General features: G+C 43.3%; 8 protein-coding genes across 8 annotated transcripts; 3 read left to right on the top strand and 5 right to left on the bottom strand.

The window, feature by feature from the left end:
* Positions 1–4: 4 nt before the first annotated feature.
* On the bottom strand, positions 5–2,519 carry LOC6613683. The gene is made up of 8 exons (XM_002038117.2): positions 2,075–2,519; positions 1,850–2,013; positions 1,494–1,774; positions 1,251–1,434; positions 811–1,195; positions 451–758; positions 258–392; positions 5–199 (listed from the first exon to the last, which is right to left on the bottom strand). Exons 1-8 carry the CDS (start codon positions 2,203–2,205, stop codon positions 75–77), a joined length of 1,713 nt encoding a protein of 570 aa, XP_002038153.1. The 5' UTR covers positions 2,206–2,519; the 3' UTR covers positions 5–74.
* A 114-nt stretch (positions 2,520–2,633) lies between these two features.
* On the top strand, positions 2,634–3,922 carry LOC6613682 (glia maturation factor beta). Its single transcript, XM_002038116.2, has 4 exons — positions 2,634–2,805; positions 2,959–3,052; positions 3,119–3,309; positions 3,372–3,922. The coding sequence occupies exons 1-4, from the start codon at positions 2,803–2,805 to the stop codon at positions 3,498–3,500; spliced, it is 417 nt and encodes a 138-aa protein (XP_002038152.1). The 5' UTR covers positions 2,634–2,802; the 3' UTR covers positions 3,501–3,922.
* Positions 3,810–5,354, bottom strand: LOC6613681 (zinc finger protein OZF). The gene is made up of 2 exons (XM_002038115.2): positions 5,140–5,354; positions 3,810–5,083 (listed from the first exon to the last, which is right to left on the bottom strand). Exons 1-2 carry the CDS (start codon positions 5,263–5,265, stop codon positions 3,968–3,970), a joined length of 1,242 nt encoding a protein of 413 aa, XP_002038151.1. The 5' UTR covers positions 5,266–5,354; the 3' UTR covers positions 3,810–3,967.
* A 430-nt stretch (positions 5,355–5,784) lies between these two features.
* LOC6613680 (ubiA prenyltransferase domain-containing protein 1 homolog) lies at positions 5,785–9,561 on the top strand. Its single transcript, XM_002038114.2, has 2 exons — positions 5,785–6,755; positions 7,486–9,561. Exons 1-2 carry the CDS (start codon positions 6,315–6,317, stop codon positions 8,122–8,124), a joined length of 1,080 nt encoding a protein of 359 aa, XP_002038150.1. The 5' UTR covers positions 5,785–6,314; the 3' UTR covers positions 8,125–9,561.
* On the bottom strand, positions 9,533–11,270 carry LOC6613679 (probable cytochrome P450 303a1). Its single transcript, XM_002038113.2, has one exon. The coding sequence runs from the start codon at positions 11,251–11,253 to the stop codon at positions 9,742–9,744; it is 1,512 nt and encodes a 503-aa protein (XP_002038149.1). The 5' UTR covers positions 11,254–11,270; the 3' UTR covers positions 9,533–9,741.
* A 1,247-nt stretch (positions 11,271–12,517) lies between these two features.
* Positions 12,518–13,531, top strand: LOC6613678. The gene is made up of 2 exons (XM_002038112.2): positions 12,518–12,600; positions 12,784–13,531. The coding sequence occupies exons 1-2, from the start codon at positions 12,590–12,592 to the stop codon at positions 13,394–13,396; spliced, it is 624 nt and encodes a 207-aa protein (XP_002038148.1). The 5' UTR covers positions 12,518–12,589; the 3' UTR covers positions 13,397–13,531.
* Positions 13,532–13,571: 40 nt separating this feature from the next.
* On the bottom strand, positions 13,572–14,230 carry LOC6613677 (E3 ubiquitin-protein ligase RNF4). The gene has a single exon (XM_002038111.2). It carries the CDS (start codon positions 14,211–14,213, stop codon positions 13,683–13,685), a length of 531 nt encoding a protein of 176 aa, XP_002038147.1. The 5' UTR covers positions 14,214–14,230; the 3' UTR covers positions 13,572–13,682.
* Positions 14,231–14,285: 55 nt separating this feature from the next.
* Positions 14,286–17,175, bottom strand: LOC6613676 (A-kinase anchor protein 10, mitochondrial). The gene is made up of 4 exons (XM_002038110.2): positions 17,020–17,175; positions 16,636–16,893; positions 15,302–16,360; positions 14,286–15,232 (listed from the first exon to the last, which is right to left on the bottom strand). Exons 1-4 carry the CDS (start codon positions 17,045–17,047, stop codon positions 14,721–14,723), a joined length of 1,857 nt encoding a protein of 618 aa, XP_002038146.1. The 5' UTR covers positions 17,048–17,175; the 3' UTR covers positions 14,286–14,720.
* Between the last annotated feature and the right edge of the window lie 54 nt (positions 17,176–17,229).

Genomic DNA, 17,229 nt, shown 5'->3' with positions numbered 1-17,229 from the left:
ATCTAGAAGATCGTCGACAACATATCAACTACAAAATGAGTTTGATAATCTTGAAAACAAGTATCTAAAAATATTCACAGAGTCTCACTCAGCATAAGATTGTCTATTAGCTTAGTGGACTCTTTGCCAAGAGTAATCTGGTGCATTTCCAGCGAATTAGCTCGCTTTGATATCTCTATAAAACGGTCTCGAACAAGATCTGAAAGTTCAAGTTATACGTTATTTCCAACACACATTTTGTTCCTTTTCGAACTCACACAACAAATGGAGAAAGGCTAACGAAACCTTGATGCGACCATCAAACGTTTTCATAAAATCAATGGCATCGATTCCCGTGATTTTGGGATTATTACGCCAAATGCTTAAGAGACTCATCATTACGCTGTAGGTATCTGCAATGAGATTATATTTTATTTGCAATAGCATCTTCTAAACATTGGCTGAACTCACATGCATGATTATCCTCACAGTATATGCCGTGCTCATTTATTTCGTTATTATTATAATTTTGATTTACATGATCAGGCGGCTGCAGTTGAGGTTGCACACAGTCTTCCACTTCAAGTGGTTCGGGCTGATAGATATGTGCCTCTTTATTTCCACATTTTGTAGCCTGAGATGGTCGTACAAATATCTCCTTCGAAAGATTCTCGGTAAACTCGCGGCCAAATATGGTTCTCAGTGTGTTTTCAGCCTCGAATTCCATTTCTTCATTACTGAGCTTCGGGCCGGAGCTATGAAGAGCTGTAAAACTTACACTACATCGAAAAATTAAAAAGTTTTAAATAACAAAATGAATAAAGGTCCTACTTGCTATGCAGTTTACACAGAAGTTCCTTGGGGGGTTTCGGCAAATCCGATGGTTTTGGCACTATCACTTCCCTTGAAATGTAATCTTCCATATATTTCTGTCTATGCTTCACCAGCTGCTTTCGAGTGTATTCAATACGTTTGTCTACTATAAGCTTTCTTTTCTTATTCTTCGGCTTGCTAAATGTTATTTCTTCAAAAGAATTTATAACTGAGGGCAACGACGGTTCACAAACTATTTGAGTTACTTCAGCTGGTTCAATGTTATGCGGAAAGATTTGTGTCATGATAGCATTGTCAGCTTCGAAAACATCCCAATCATCCAATCTAGGCATTTTATCCGGTAAGATGTCAGTTGGATCCTGAGCTATTGAGTGTCGCTTTACTATAATACAAAATAATAGTTTATTACATTTTCAATTGAATCGAGAATTTCTTACGTGAGTTCCTTGTGCCGTCTTTGGGGTAAAGCTCTTGAAAAATGGTTAAGTCCGCACCCTCGGCTTCGCCAAAACCATTTGATGGCATAATTAAGCTATGATCTTCGGGAAGTTCAATCTCTTCGGTGATTGTAATGGAATGATACGATTTTGACTGCGTGCAACTCCGAGGTAGTTCAATAGACTGTTGGCGAAAAATGAAATCATATAAGGAAGAAGTCCAACAGTATCTTGGCGACCAACCTCGTCCATGTCCTCCACCACCTGTTGTGTGCACTCCGATTGCCACATCTGGCATTCGGATAGCATCTGCTCGTAGTATTCCTGTGACAATTCATCCAACAGTTCCGATTCCTGCAGTCTGGGACGTTTTGATACTGTTACTTTAGATTTCTTGGTGATCACCCGCTTTCGTTTGCGTTGGATTCGAATCTCAGATTTGTTGACCATTACGGATTTTGTGGTGGTGAGAACGTAGTCCAAGTTGGTACGTGTACATTGATCAAGTAATACCTTCGTATCCCCTATAAGAATTCGTGATTGTATGACAATGTTACGTAGTAACATTACACGTAGTGATGTTACGTAGTAATACTTACCCAAAAGTAGATCCACTTGGCATCTAAAAATATCCGTAACTCCGAAAACCAAACGGGAAATGTCCTTGAAAATAACATTTTGCCTGTTTCTTGTGTCCAAAACTTTGGATCGCTCCTGGCGATTTCTTAATGCATTTTCCTCAATTAATTCGGTGATTTGCTTGCTGAAATGTAGATAAATTACTTGTTTATTGAAACAATTCATTATATTTAATATTTAATTACCAGCAGGCGACTACATCCAAATCTGCGATCTCATTTCGATCGAGTGGCGCAAACGCCGATTTCCGCGGCTTGCGGACTCCTGCTTTCCAGCAGGAATTTAGGATGTTGCCCTCATATAAATTCAAGCTCATCGTAATTACGACATTAAGCACATAAATAATAGTATTAACTATTTATAAGTGCTTAGCAATTAAACGTTAAGTTGAAAACACGGTGCCGTAACAACCCTAAAGTAACGGTGCTTTTTTGAGAGTCCATCAGCCACTAGAGAGGACAAACATGATCCATATATCGTATACGAACAATTTTTAATTACTATAAAAAATTGAATTTTTAAATACATTTAGAACATACAGCTTTCTGATATTAAACTAAAAAAAAGTGAATTTCCATTATTTTTAATAATGTCCGTAAATAATTCCAATGTTACCGTTAAGAAAAAACCCCAATGAAAAAAAAAAACGTTTAACAAATATTGTTATTATTTTTTAATTTATCAGAAACGTCGTTTAACAACACTTCACGATATTTTTGATGCAGCACAGAATTTTATTCGGCGTTCAGTGAACGGTCTCACTGCAGGAACAACAAAACAAAACTCAGAATAAACGACAGTATTTAAACGATTCCTTAAGAACAAGTGATATTGCACACCCACAATTAACTGCCAAAAATTCTGTAGTGCAGACCATTTTACAGATCGCATCCAAAACTTCAGTGCTAAAGTTATGGTAAGAAGTGCATAAAAGGTCGAAAATCAATTACCAAAATGAAAACATGACTAATAGAGTGTGGGCGTGTTTTTGTTTTTCAATCGACGATTGTTGTTTGCAGATAACTTTGGGGATTCCAATTAATTAATCAATTATATCGATTTCATACAGAGTGATAACCAGATATGCGACATAAGCAACGAAGTTCTGGAGGAATTGAAGAAGTTCCGATTCAGCAAGAGCAAAAATAATGCGGCTTTGATATGTAAGTCTTGATTGTCATGGTAACATATGTATGTAGTTTGTATGACCACTCCATTGTCCCTTGCAGTGAAAGTCGACCGGGAGAAGCAAACGGTGGTGCTGGACGAGTTCATCGACGATATTTCGGTGGACGAGCTGCAGGACACATTGCCAGGACACCAGCCCCGATATGTCATCTATACGTATAAGATGGTGCATGACGATCAGCGCATTTCGTACCCAATGTGCTTCATATTCTACACACCCAGGGATAGCCAGGTGGGAGTTTAGCAATACTCAAATATATTCTATAATTTATAACTGTCTATTATCGATTTCAGATCGAATTGCAGATGATGTACGCCTGCACGAAGAGCGCCCTTCAGCGCGAAGTAGATCTCACACGCGTCTACGAGATACGCGAACTAGACGAACTCACCGAGGAGTGGCTGAAAGCCAAGCTCAAGTAGAGAGGTTTCGATCTCTGGGATCAATCAATCCGGGCCGTTGTCAAAAGCAATATTTTATGATAGTTCTCTGATTGATTTTTGAGCTTTTTATATACATATTCAAACTGGATCAAGCCGATACCAACGATGCATACCAATACCAAACAAACCAATATTGAGATACTACAATTTTTACCTACAGAAAACACAAATCAAGCTTAGTTTATACAACAATGACATTTTTATATCGACGATCGCATGCGACAAGTATGCGCGAGGAGTTTTTAGTGATTTTAGTTCTTGCATTTAAGTAATAATCTTTATAGAAGCTGTGCTTGCCAAATTTCTACATGTATTTATTGTAAAGATATAAAAGCAAACATGACAAAATATTCCATTTTATATAGACAAACTAAATAAAAGTGTTCAATATCAAAGCATAATCTAAAACAATAATTATGATTAAGATAAATCTTCGTAGTAATACTCTAGTAATGTAGTCTTTGCGCTGCCGTATGGTGTAGCATAGTGTAACGTCCTTCACTTGGCGTTGGCGGTGGAGGCGGCGGCGGAGCCAGCATGTGAGCCATTGCAGCCATTCCCATTTGTGTAGCGGGATTTGGTGGTCCAAGATGATGCAGTGCATCGTGATGGTAGTGATGCGACATGGGCGGTGCAGGAGGCAATGGCAAATTCAGTAGATTATTATTCGCAGCATGTGTACGGAAATGAAGACTTAGGCTGTCCGCCGTATCAAATGCCTTGTCGCAATCCGGGCACTTGAAGTGGGCGTGATCGAGGGTGTCCAGACCCACGGGATCCGTGTCTATAGCCTCATCGTCATCATCGTCCACTATATCATGGTTTGTACTGGACTCCAGAGGATGAAGCTTCAATTTATGCGTTCGCATATCTCTTCGCCTGCTGAAAGCCTTGCCGCAGACATCGCAGTGATGGTTTTTGATGCCCGTATGGGTTATCATGTGCTTGGAGAGATCACCGGCGGTGTAGAAACCTTTCTGACATAGCGAGCACACCTGATCACGCACTCCTAAGTGAATCTTCTGGTGCGCCTGGAAATTGCCCAACGCGGAAAACTGCTTGGAGCAGATCTCACACTGAAAAGGCTTGTCGCCCGTGTGCGTTCTTTCGTGGACCTTTAGATTGTACTTCTGGGCGAATCTCTGGATGCAAAAGCTGCACTGGTATGGTTTCTCGCCCGTATGTGTTCTTATATGCTGTGTTAATTGGGCAATGCACTTGAAGCTTTTGTGGCACTCGTAGCAGGTGTGAGGCATCTTTGGCACAGGTTTGGGCCCCCGTTTTTTGTGCTCTTCTGGCGGCTTCCTTTGATAGCGCGACCGCCTCTTGCTTACTTTGGCATCCACGGGTTCCTCCTCATCGCTGTCGCGCTGCGGATCCAACGGCTTCTCCACAAAGTCCGTATTGGTGGCGGCATCCTGGCGCCAGGACTCCAGAATGCCCAGGTATTGCCGTAGCCGGAGATCACTGTTTTCACATTCCTGTTTGAAGTGGAAGGCTACTCCCAGCCGGTAAATACAGTTGTTGCAGATCACCGAAGGTAGGCCATCGGTTTTGAAAACCTAAAACAATTTGCAAATGCCAATTAACATTGAAATATTGTGTTTTTAGAACCCACTCTTATTTTAGCGCATTGCATTAACATTACGGAGGGCATCATAGCAAAATCCGTGCTATATATCGAAGTTACAGGATGTAGTTCCTCCAGACAAACTCGGCAAATTTTGTGGATATTATAGTCCATGTTTTATTTCGACTTTAAAAAAATCAACGAATAATTGCTCGAAAGTTTTGCTTTAAATTCGTATCAGCTGATTGGGACCAGGGCTGCAACGGTACAGTCGTAACTCTAGCTTGTGAAACGAAACTATGATTGGGACCAGTGCTGCAACGGTACAGTCGTAACTCTAGCTTGTGAATGGAAACTATCAAATATGATTCAATTTGTTTAGCGGGTTTAAGTGAATTTTATTTTTTATTCATTTCTGCAAATCTTTTGCATAAGTAGTAGTATTTTGGTAAGCTACTTAAACTAATACTAATAACATTGAAAGGCGTTGATAACGATAATTACCTTAATATTTAAAACCCACATTTTGTTTTGCGAAACATACAAAAAATTAACTTAAATGCGGCGGTAAATATATATTACTTATTACCTCAACCAGTTTCATTTATGAAATTGAAGTAAAAACTGTAGGAATAGGCAGGGCTGCATATGCAACACGGCGTTGCCATCTTCAACGAAAAAGTGTAACCTTCTTTCGTTTTTGCGCTGACGTGACGTGACAGTTGATTTGTTTGATTAAAATAACTAAGAGTAAAAGCGCAGCCAAATCGATTCGCGCTCGAATCCACCAGCCCGGAATCGGTAGCCGAAAGCAAAGACGCAGCCGGAAAAGGAGAGGCATACGGGAAGAACGATCCTCGCACCGGTCGAGGAAAAAAGAGAGAGAGGCAGCGAGAGAGAGAGCGTGAGAAACTGGGAGCTGCACGGGTGAAATTTCGTGGTTTCGGGACCCCGACCACCTGAGCCCTCCACCCCCCGCTGATAATATACATATCCGCATATATTCCCCACTGGCAAGATGCTGTGTATACAATATTAGCGATTATCGAGAGCAGGCAGCGCATGTGCCGGCATCCAAGAAGCCACAATAGAATATTTAAGCTATTGTAAACAAATTCTGGAGAGGAGGTGACCAAGGTCAAACAATCCCACGAATACGAATACCTGGCGGCTAGTTTCGTTTCGCTCCACCGCAAAGTGCCAGTTAACCCGTGCCGCTTGCCATGGCCACAAGCAGCCAGCTGTTGCCCAACGGCAACTTGTCCAGGAATGGCAAGACCAAGACAGAGGACGGTGAGGAGGTGGAAGCCGTCGCTGGAGCTCGTGCAGCAGGTGCAGGTGCCGGAGTAGCACTAAGGGGACGACTAACAGGACACCCATCCACATCCGGAACGTTTATGAAACTGAAAACCTATCTCCTAGCTCTGCGTCCCTGGTCGCTGTCCGCCAGTCTGGTTCCAACGCTGCTCGGCTCAGCCCTGGCCTACCGCTCCCAGTGGGCGGAGGAGTTTTCGCTGGCCACCTTCTTTCTCACCGCCTTCACCGTGGTCACCGTCCACTGCGCCGGCAACGTCGTTAACACCTACTTCGACTTCATCAAGGGCATTGACAAGCAGAAAGCCGACGACCGCACGCTGGTGGATCACATACTCACCAAGGATGAGGTGAGCAATCGAGCGGATGGATCAATTAAGCCAATAGAGCGCAGATGCACATGCGTATTTAAGAGCTGGAAAGCTTACTCCTGCTCTTTGAAAATTAAAACTTCAAACAAGTTCAAATTCAATTTATGATTTTCAACAAATTGGTATACGCCTTACAATAATCAAAACTAAATTATTTAAAACATTTTTCGATTTTTCTGACGTGACAGCAAAATTCCTAATTTGCAAATACATTATTCCGAAAAATCCCATTATATGCTAAGAAACTCGCGAACACTTCTAAATCTTTAATGTCAAAACGTGATTTTTAAAATCAAATTTTGTCAGTGGCAAAGCAAATATTTCCCAAATTGTCTTTTTAAATTACCAAAAACAATTTAAAACACCTAAAAAGTTTTAAAGTGCAGTCAATGTATGTGTGTACCATTTAGAAATTAAATTATTTTTATATACGTTCAGAAAAAAACGTGCCGAAATCATAAACCATTTTGGAAGAGAAAACAATATCAATAATAGCTAGCAATTAGCAAGGTACTAATTTAAATCAAGGGCAAATATATTAGAGACTAGTCAAACAATAATACTTTTAAATTTTTAGGACCATTCTCTCAGTTGATTTTATTTTTTTATTTTATAATGAAATTTAAGAGGAATATGCAGAAATTAATTGAATGACAACATATTTAATCATCACCACAATTATAAATAATAAATATTTGTTCATTTGCAGGTGGTATCGCTGGGCGCCATTCTGTACATGGCTGGCTGTGGAGGTTTTGTGTTGCTGGCTGTGCTCAGTCCGGCGAAAATGGAGCACCTGGCGCTGATCTACTTCGGGGGATTGTCCTCGAGCTTCCTGTACACTGGAGGCATTGGTTTCAAGTATATTGCCCTGGGAGATCTGGTTATACTGATACTCTTTGGACCCATCTCGGTGCTATTCGCCTTCATGTCGCAAACGGGTCATGTGGACTGGACGACAATGGGCTATGCGATTCCCTTGGCCCTCAACACGGAGGCCATCCTGCACAGCAACAACACAAGGGATGCGGACAACGATCGCCGGGCTGGAATCGTAACGCTCGCCATTTTGATAGGCCGCACAGCATCGCACGTTCTGTATGCCATGCTGCTCTTCGCACCCTACTCATTATTCTTCATCTTCGGCTTGAAGTACTCTCTGTGGTTCCTGCTGCCGCTGGTGACCCTGCCGCAAGCGTTCCAGATTGAGAAGCGTTTCCGCAACGAACAGACGATGCACCTGGTGCCTCGGCAAACAGCCAAGCTGAACTTCTTTTTTGGCATCTTGTACGTGGTGGCCTGCTGCTGTGCCCATCAGTTGCCCACCTTTGGATTGCGGAGAAATTGATAGGCGGGAAATCTGAATCAGAGAGAATGATGGTGCAATGATTTAGGGAATTTCATTAGGTTTTAGTCAATGTGAGTAACATGAAGGAAGGGAGAGTGAAGCTTTGTCAGCTTCCCACAGTTTGACGTTGCGCAAATTTCGAATGCTGCTAGTCGCCCGTTAGATTCTAAACTTTTGAACTGAACATATCCTAGCCCTAATGGGTCGATTAACTTGAGAGAAAACCTATGGTTAATATAAGACATTTTGAAATACGGATTACAGGCCTAGTATCAGCTTAACAGTTTACTATTTCGATTCCAAACGATAATCCACAAGCATTGTGCAAACATATAATAAGCTAAAAAGTCTCTAAACCAAATGCATACTTAAAATAAATCCTAGCATCTTTTGCAAATATTTTGATAGTCAAATGTTGAGATCTAAAACATTTGATTGGCTTTCGCGGTAACTAAACCAAAAGTATGATATTAGACAATTAATTTCTATGTCAAAAATTGCTTAAATTGCCCAAAGGTTTGGCGACCATCGACCTTGACCTATCCCACTCGTTTCTATTTATTTCATATCGTCACAATTTTAAGTCCTAACCAATCGATGTTATTAATAATCATACTCTTCCTCTCGCTCCTTGGGAATCACGGACCAAGAAAGTTTTGTGCAGCAGCAACCAACCATTAATTGTAATTCAACCCACTTTTATATTATTCGAAAATATATATATAAATATCACCACATTCACACGGGTGCAGATACTTAAGTTTCGCGAATCAAAATGCAGATTTACTTTACGAATAGAAGTGCTTGGAAATGCAGCTAAGTTGAAAGTTTTTCGGCAATTGGCTGGCTTGCTTTGTGAGTTTTACAAATATTATATACACGAACACGAGCATATATATATATTTATACACAAATCTAGATCATGTAAGCCCAGTGTCTAGCGGCAGGATCAGAGTGAGAATTATAAAGGAAAAATCGTGAAAAAAAAACTAAGCAAAACGAAAACAGATCACAAATTACAATTTTTAAATAACTATATACGTATGTAGATGTCGAGGCGAAGGAGCAACAATTGTTTTCCATTAACAATAGCGTATGCATATTAACAAATAGCTTTAAATAACAAACAAATGAGGAGAAAGCCAAATCCCATTCGCATTATACATTATAATCCATTGTGTAACTGATGATTTGTGTGGCAATATTTATTTGTACGCTAGATTTTTGTATATTCATTCATTCTTTTGTGTATACTGCATAATGAAATGCTTCTGTTGGAATCGCTCAGTAACCGAGTGGAATTGAACTAAGTGAAAACTTCGTAGACTACAAATCAACAACCAGATGAACAATAATAATTATAATGCTATTGATAATTAAATGTTTAATTAGACAATGTAAACGAGAATTGTGTAATATATACTGATTTATATTTTATTGAACGTGAAGAAAGTGCCAGGGGCTTTAATTGAAAATTCTTATTTCAGCCAATACTATTTAAAAAAACGCAACATTTCGATTTAAACGGAAGATGCAGGAAGTTTCAGTAATATTGATAACCCTATTCCGTGTCGAGGTAAGTTTGAAAGCATTACGTGAAAGAAGCCTTAATCCTTATTACTGCTCTCTAGCCACCAACATGATGTCATATGGCTTCACAGCAGCGGTGGCTCCCTCGAGCGGTACCTCCTCCGGCACCTGGCCAGGAATGGCCACCATCTTGAAGTTTTGGAGCACTGTGGTCGTGAACATAAACAGATTCTGTCGCCCCAACAAGTCACCCATGCAGCGATGACGTCCGAACCCAAAGGGATTGAAGGCCTCAGGCAGTTTCAGATGGCCATCGAAGAGGTATCTATCCGGATTGAATGACTCTGGATCGGGAAAGTCGACTGGGTTGATCAGCATTCCCCTGAAACAGGCAATGACCATGGTGTCCTTTGGAATTTCATATCCCGACAATCGAGTATCGCAGACAGCTCGATGCGGTATGCCGAAAGTGTGGAGCATAAACATCCTGACCGCCTCCAAGGTGATAGCTTCGCAATAGGGCAACTTGGTGCGGTCGCGGGACCACTCGGGTATGCGCTCCAGACCCACTACCTCCTTGATCTCCTGGAAGGCTCTCTCCTGGATTTCAGGCTGCAGCACCAAGTGCATGAAACAGAAGCCCAGGCTCTTGTTGGTGGTCTCGGACCCAGCCAAGAACATATCCAAGCAAATGGCCAAGAGACTCTCATCGCTGAACATGCCCTTCTCATCGTTACCCTCGTCCTGGGCACGGAGATACGAATCCATCAGATCCCTCGGTTCGTCGTAGTTCTTATATGTCAAGCGATGCAGCTCGATCTCCTTGCTCATAAACGAATACAAGGATCTGTGACTCTCCACGAAACCATTGTAGCCGGAGAAGTTGGGAGCTATGAATCGGAGCAGGGGAAAGTGGCTGAAAAGAGCGCCCACCATGTCGATGTTTTTGAAGAGCTCAAAGAAGGTCTCCAGCAGCTCCGTAATCTCCGGGGAACCAGGCTCGTACCTTCTACCGCTCAGCATGCACCAGAGAGTGTTCAGTACATAAACACTCGTTAGGTCGTGCATTTCAATCCTCGTCTGCTTTCCTCCTGACTTCAGCACCTTGTCCTTCAAGTCCTGCAGCAAACACGTGGCCTCATTGTGCACTATATCCATCATGCCACTTCTAGCGAAGCCAAAGTTCTTCAGATGCCTCAGAATGAATCTACGCTGCTCCACCCACATCTCACCGTCCGTTAGAAGCACGCCCAATCGGGAATTGAAGGTTCTCAGGCGATAGAATATGCCATCGGGACGGCCGTCAATATCTTCGTTGGTCATCATTTCACTGATGGCATCGTTCGTATAGGCTATCACCACCTTATCCTTGCCAATCTTGAGGCCAAAGAAGCCATAGGGATTCACATACTGCCTGGCGAACACGTCGATCACCTTGCAAAACATGCCAAGGCGACACCGAAGTTGGGAGACCTGCAGGGCGCTGCCCACAATGGGATACCAGACAGGTCCTGGCGGAAACCGCTTGGGCTTCCGAACTCCTCCGAACAAGATGGCCAACAGAGTGGCACAGAAAATCCAGATGACCGCATAAAACATGTTTTCGCTTTCACTTTCTACCAGTTACGCAATCTTGGCTGGAGTTGCGAGCTGGACTTTCGGGTTGGTAAGCTATCCACTGCTTCCTGGTGACTTCGTCCAGAGTTCGATCCCGCTCCTGACGTTCACTCAAATCGACTGAATCCGCTCGGTTGGTTGGGCGTCGCTTTTATAGAGGTCTTGTGAAAAAGCTTTTCCTCATGTTTGATTTGTCGTTTTAAAGTTATCTCGTGTTGAGAAAAATGGGTTGCAAAAAATAGTATGGGTAATTGTTCTTGGCTTGATTTTGAATATGTGCTTATTGATTAGTAATCGTACTGAAATGTTTAATATGTGCACAAAATAGCTAAAACTTCATAAAAGTTAGTTGATTTTAAGCATTATTCATTTGACATTCCCCAAATTAAAACAAGCGCGAATGCAACTTTCGAGTGCCTCGACTATCAGATACCCATTACTTAGCAAGTGTGAGCTGCTGCAAGAAAACCTAAAATTTCTAGGCTATATCGATAGGCTCTATAGTTCGAAAGATAGAAGATTCCCAAACGAACAGACAACAGACTTAACCAAGAATATATATACTTTATATGGTAGAAAAGACTTTCATATAACACATGATGGACTAGGATTATCTAATCTAATGAGAACTATAATTGTTTTCGAAATTTCTTTTTAAAAATACTTATCTAACATACATTGTTTCGACTTTGAATTTCGCTGAGTCACTATTGCATAAGATCCTTAACTCGATCCATTTCCCTTTAGCCTTAAAGACCCAAATCTTCACCCGTCTGACCCACTGCCTTGTGGATGGTTCAACTGCATTTTCCTCGGCGGCAAATTGCCGCTAACCACCGACTTTAATGGTCATGGACAACGCCACCAAAACCACTGGATCACCAACGCCGCCAAAGTCAAGGAAAACTTGTTGCGTTAAGAAAACCGCGAAAACGCAAATACCAAAAACCCGTTTGCTCCAAATGAAAGGGAAAACAAATGGAGATGTTGGCGAAGAGAAAAGCAAGGAGACGGAGGAGGAGGAGCTGCCTGGACAACTCGACTGGATGAGGCTATTATGTCATCGCCATCGCCATTGCGGAAAGCTGCGGGATGGACTTTGTTTTGATGATAAGTCCGCTGGTTCCGGTTTCTGGGGATCGGGGATCGGGGCTTCGGGTTTGCGATCTTGCCGTTTCAGTCGATCAAAGTGGAGCTGCCATCGATTTTTGGCATCCAATTGGGGCTTTAACACGGCGCCACACTCGCGGATCTCGCCCATTTGAAGACTGGCGCCCGAGCTGCGAAGACGTGACAGGACTGCAATTAAGTCTAAGGAATGGGTTTCAGGTGAGCGAAGTGGCAAAGTGGAAAACAAGGATCTACACACTATACAAACTATTTAAGTTTGTTATAATTGAAAAGTATTGTAGTCTCAAAATTTGGTGAAATGTGAGGAAATGTATATTGTTTCTAAAAACCAAATGATTTTAATAAACTTAAATACAGTTCTTACTTTAAACCAACCCGTAGAATTGTGCTCTTAGCTGCCACCGGTCTGGGAGCCATGTACATGATGCATCTGCTCGCCCAGGATTGGGTGAAGATCCGACCCATTCGCGGAATAACCCAACTAGCCGGAATGGCCGCTCAGCCGATCCAACAGGTTATTGCACCCATCCAACAGGCCAGCGGGGCGCTAAATTTATTCCGGAGCAGGAGAGAGGCCAGCCTGAATCACGAACTCGGTTGGGTGCGAAGGACCCAAGATTCGGGTGGAGGCAATGGTGCCAGAGGTGGCCGAGGTGGAGGCGCGGACCATAGGCCACCACCTGCCGTCGATTGGAAGAGGATCCTGTCGAGAGATCCCTTCGAGTGCCTGCAATCCTTGATATGCCAACTGATGTCCGGAGCGGAAGCGAAAGTTCCGGAGGCAGAGCTGCTCATGGATTATCTGGAGTCATCGCTGGAGCTGGCTCCGGCCAAGATTGGTCGCGCCTTCAGTCGAGGATTGGCCTTGAGAGGCAGCACGGAGCTGTGCTACAACGAATATCCATTTTGCCTCTACTCCGCCAAGACGATGTTGCGCATCCTGCGTTGGTTCAGTGAATCGGGTGAATCGCTGCCCGTGGATAATGTGGCCTAGTTCAAATCCAGTCTAGCTTCAGTTTACCCAAGAGAGAGTTGAAAGAGAAAGTGAAAATGTGAAACTATGTTATATGATGTTAATAGAATATCAATAATAAAGGATAGGATATGATGCATCATCTTTTATTATAAATATAATATTAAAATTTTTTTATAAGAAAAATAGTTTATAGTTAAGGTGTTTCATGTTTTTACTTGAATTTTGAACAAACATCAACCATAAAAGAACGTTTTTACATACATATGAAAACTTCAATGAGAACGCAAAAATTGAGATGGTCGAATTAATGAGACAATAAGCTCGGACTGTAGATCCTGCGCACGTGGAAGTGGCGAGCCCGTCGCCGGCAGATGGGGCAGCGATGGTTGCGCCGTATGGCCATGTGGATGCAGCTGCTGCCAAACAAATGGCCACAACGGAGCGAGACCAGGCGATGTATTCCATTTTCCGTCCAGGGAAACAGGCAAATGGAGCACTTCGAGTCCTCCACCATCTTGTCCAGACGCTGATTGATTTTCTTCACACCCGAATGGAGCTCTGCAATGAGCACAAGTTCGCCGAGTCTGTGCAAACGTTCCTCGAGGGTCGCATACTGCAGCATCTTGCCCTGCAACTGGCGCAGGATGCGACGACGCTGAGTATTCAGATACTTGACCCGCAAATTGTGAGCCCTGAGCTTGCGGACTTGCTCCTCCGGATTGCCACTGGGCGGCTCCTGCTGCTGCTCCGTGCGCTCAAGTTCCTTCTCGAGTGCCTCCATTTTCACCAACAATAGATTGATCTGGTTTTCCTGCGTCTCTGTCTCCGTCGACATTTTGTATTGTAGTGACAGATAAATCCAAATCGGATTGTTATGTAGATTGCGATGAAAATATTAAGTAATTGCTATGTGGTTACTGAAAAAGTTTATTCATAACAATAAATCTTTCTTGGTAGTGTGTATCATCAGTATGCAAAAATATTCATATACATTATGCAATACAATTGTTTAAACATATTAAAACGGAATGAAGTAACTTAGCTTCTGTTTCATATTTGAGTTTTGCGTTCTGTTGCTGTAAATAACAAATGAGCGAGCGATAGTTTCGTTAATAAGGCGCTTTCAAAGCCCATAGCAATAATTAAAATAAGTTAAAGTAAAGTATTTGATTTGTTCAACACAATTTGTACATAAGGGGAGATTAATAGAGAGCTTCTGTTGCGACTTCTTATTTGTGCACATGTCGGGGAGATTGATTCTCGCTTTGATTTCGGCGCAAAAAGAGTAATTTGTAAAACAATGAGAATAAGTATGAAATAAATTCCGTAATGGTAAAGCACATCAGGCCAGCGGAGGAGTCTTGTTGTCACTGAGAGTGACACTCGTAACATCCCGGACAATCATCTCGGCCACCTGCCAAGCTATCTCCTCTTGCACATTGTCCTCCGGCAGGTTCACCAGCTTCCGCATGGCATTTTTCAGCTTGCTTCCGCTGACGCTCAGTGACCACGGCTGCGATTTCAGAGCCACTGCGTCCACGGCCTCAAAGTCCCGCTCGTAGCGTCCCAAGGAGTTAACAAAACCGAATTTCAGTGCGCCCACAGGACGCTGCCACAAAAGTTGGGGATTCGTCAGCTGCCTAGCATCGATGTTGAGATTTCCCGACTGATGATTTAGCGCTGTTTTGGACGGCGCTTGATCCATGGAAGCCAGCAGTGTGTTGTGCTGCGAAATGTGCGTGCAGTCTGACATGGATAGAGCTTTTCGATGTCGCTGCTGTTGGGCATTGGAGGACTTGCCAGCTCTGCGCAAGCTCAGCTTGTGCTGGAGATTCGGATGAGGGGTGGAATTATCTGAATAAGGAAAAGTAAGCTTAGGTTAGTGCCACACAGTGTCACATAAGTTGATATATCCAAACAAACCTCTCTTGACCTTCAGTTCGTTCACGTAGTTATCGAAGATGTGCGACTTTAGAAAGTCAGCGAAATACTTTTGCTCCAGATACTTGGCCGTCACCAAGAGGGCCAAGTCGAAGGCTTGCCACTGCTCATTCGGAGCACAGATCGCTTGTTCCACTCGTAAGCGCAGCTTCTGGGACATCCACAGACGGCACTCGGACTGGAGGGAGAAGTATTTGTCGTATATGATCATGGCATCGCTTTGTGCAGCCTTGCGATCCTCCTCGTTCTCTTCGCCGAAAGCAAAGCTCTTGCGGAAGTTAATGGCGGTGATCCAGAACTCCAGGCATTCCCGCTCTTGTCGCTGCTCCAGGTACTCGGTGAAGTAGAACAAAGCCAGTTCGCTGTTCAAGACGTCGTAGATATTTACAGAGCCGCCCTCGATCAACTCCAGACAGTATGTGGAGTAGTAGCCGCTCTGTAGAAATCCCTGCACATGATCGCGCTCCAGCTGCTCAAGCACAAACTCCCTTGCTTCGTCAAAGCAGCTAGCCGGGATTGGTTTGCTGCACTCGGACTTATCCCTTCCGCAAAGGAGCAGCGATATATGCGCGAGGATGACGATGGGCAGCTCCACTTGCAGGCTGGCGTTCACTATCAGATACTTTTGGTATATGGCAATGGCATCGCTGATGCTGGCCCGCGACAGCTCGTAGTTCATCACACTTTCCGTTCCAGACTTTTGCCTATTCAGCTGCTTGTTGGTCTCCGCATAGATGCGGCTCTTCTCGTCGTCTGTGAGGGGTTTGCGCATTGACAGATCGCACAGCGTCTTCAATTCAGGTACATCTTTGTCATCTTTGTGCGGAGAAGATTGTTCCATCGCCATCCGAGGAGCCTCCTCCGGTTCCTCCTTCTCTTGCGTTAGCGCCGCCCGCTTAAAGTTCTCAATGTCCAAGTAGAATTTGATCAGCGGCAGGGCCTGTCGGGTGTCCAGATACTGAACAAAGAAGCTCAGGCAGTTCGGATCGTTGACGATGGAAGCGAGATTCATGGAGAGGCGTGAGTTGTAGGTGAAAATGTCTGGGAAGAAAGCAAAAGTTTTGAGATTTTTCTGTTGATTGGTTATAGGTAAGCGGGTATCCAAGCATAAATGGCAATGATTAAGACAGTTTCTTATATCATGATTTAAATTAAGTAGGCACACATGTCCATATGTGGAAGTATTCCTTATTAGCAATAATGTTATCTACATTTTATCATGGGCAGTCGAGAATGGAGCTGCGATTTGCCAATCATTTCACATTCAAAGGTGCCAACGTGATGAGCAATTGAACAATGGGCAATGAGGTAATTACCATCGTTGCTGGCGAGACTGATGCCATCGGAGGGGGCTCCTCCACCGCCTCCTCCTCCTCTTCCCGTGGTTCCCACGCCGCCCTCCTCCTCCGCTTCTAGGAACACTTCGTCGCAGAAACTGGTTGTGGAGCGCAGCGAGTGGCGTTTGTGAGCCATGGCTGCATCACCAGCTCCAGCGGCGTCGGTGGTGTCCACATCATACGCTGGCATTTGGCCACAAATGGCATCCGTGGCATCTTGGCTGCTGCGACGTCGGCCTAAATAAATCAACAAAAAACAAATGTAATTGGTGTCAACAGAAGAGGAAGAGGGGATGAAGAAGAAGCGGGGAAGGGGAGTTGGGTGAAAACAGCAGCGAAATTTCTTTAATTTCTTTAACTCACTGGCGTGCCTCTTGATGTAATTTAACATCTTTACATTCTCCGGCTTTCGATGGATTGGAGAAGTGCTTCTTGTGCTTCAAAATGCCGATTAACTAGAGATTCGATTAAAAATAATTTAATGCAGTGCGACGGTAAATATTATGAAAATGGTTTCAGGCGATAGTGTTTTTTTTGCGACCTAATCATTTTGGGGTATTTTCGCTGGCTGGT

The sequence above is a fragment of the Drosophila sechellia genome, chromosome 2L, assembly GCF_004382195.2.
Source record: "Drosophila sechellia strain sech25 chromosome 2L, ASM438219v1, whole genome shotgun sequence".
NCBI lineage: Eukaryota > Metazoa > Arthropoda > Insecta > Diptera > Drosophilidae > Drosophila > Drosophila sechellia.
Note: the sequence above shows the minus strand (reverse complement) of the source record. Positions and strands in the feature narration are given on the sequence as shown.

What these genes read in the sequence shown, in the direction of transcription:
- LOC6613683 (XM_002038117.2), bottom strand. Translation starts at nt 2,205, where the DNA reads ATGAGCTTGAATTTATATGAGGGCAACATCCTAAATTCCTGCTGGAAA. An exon ending in AGACGGCACAAGGAACTCAC is followed by an intron (nt 1,196 to 1,250) that starts GTAAGAAATTCT and finishes TTTGTATTATAG; the next exon opens with TAAAGCGACACTCAATAGCT. An exon ending in CTGTGTAAACTGCATAGCAA is followed by an intron (nt 759 to 810) that starts GTAGGACCTTTA and finishes TTTTCGATGTAG; the next exon opens with TGTAAGTTTTACAGCTCTTC.
- LOC6613682 (XM_002038116.2), top strand. An exon ending in AAATAATGCGGCTTTGATAT is followed by an intron (nt 3,053 to 3,118) that starts GTAAGTCTTGAT and finishes TGTCCCTTGCAG; the next exon opens with TGAAAGTCGACCGGGAGAAG. An exon ending in ACACACCCAGGGATAGCCAG is followed by an intron (nt 3,310 to 3,371) that starts GTGGGAGTTTAG and finishes TATCGATTTCAG; the next exon opens with ATCGAATTGCAGATGATGTA.
- LOC6613681 (XM_002038115.2), bottom strand. Translation starts at nt 5,265, where the DNA reads ATGGACTATAATATCCACAAAATTTGCCGAGTTTGTCTGGAGGAACTA. An exon ending in TGCAATGCGCTAAAATAAGA is followed by an intron (nt 5,084 to 5,139) that starts GTGGGTTCTAAA and finishes AAATTGTTTTAG; the next exon opens with GTTTTCAAAACCGATGGCCT.
- LOC6613680 (XM_002038114.2), top strand. Translation starts at nt 6,315, where the DNA reads ATGGCCACAAGCAGCCAGCTGTTGCCCAACGGCAACTTGTCCAGGAAT. An exon ending in ACATACTCACCAAGGATGAG is followed by an intron (nt 6,756 to 7,485) that starts GTGAGCAATCGA and finishes GTTCATTTGCAG; the next exon opens with GTGGTATCGCTGGGCGCCAT.
- LOC6613679 (XM_002038113.2), bottom strand. Translation starts at nt 11,253, where the DNA reads ATGTTTTATGCGGTCATCTGGATTTTCTGTGCCACTCTGTTGGCCATC.
- LOC6613677 (XM_002038111.2), bottom strand. Translation starts at nt 14,213, where the DNA reads ATGTCGACGGAGACAGAGACGCAGGAAAACCAGATCAATCTATTGTTG.
- LOC6613676 (XM_002038110.2), bottom strand. Translation starts at nt 17,047, where the DNA reads ATGTTAAATTACATCAAGAGGCACGCCA. An exon ending in TTACATCAAGAGGCACGCCA is followed by an intron (nt 16,894 to 17,019) that starts GTGAGTTAAAGA and finishes TGATTTATTTAG; the next exon opens with GCCGACGTCGCAGCAGCCAA. An exon ending in CAGTCTCGCCAGCAACGATG is followed by an intron (nt 16,361 to 16,635) that starts GTAATTACCTCA and finishes CTTTCTTCCCAG; the next exon opens with ACATTTTCACCTACAACTCA.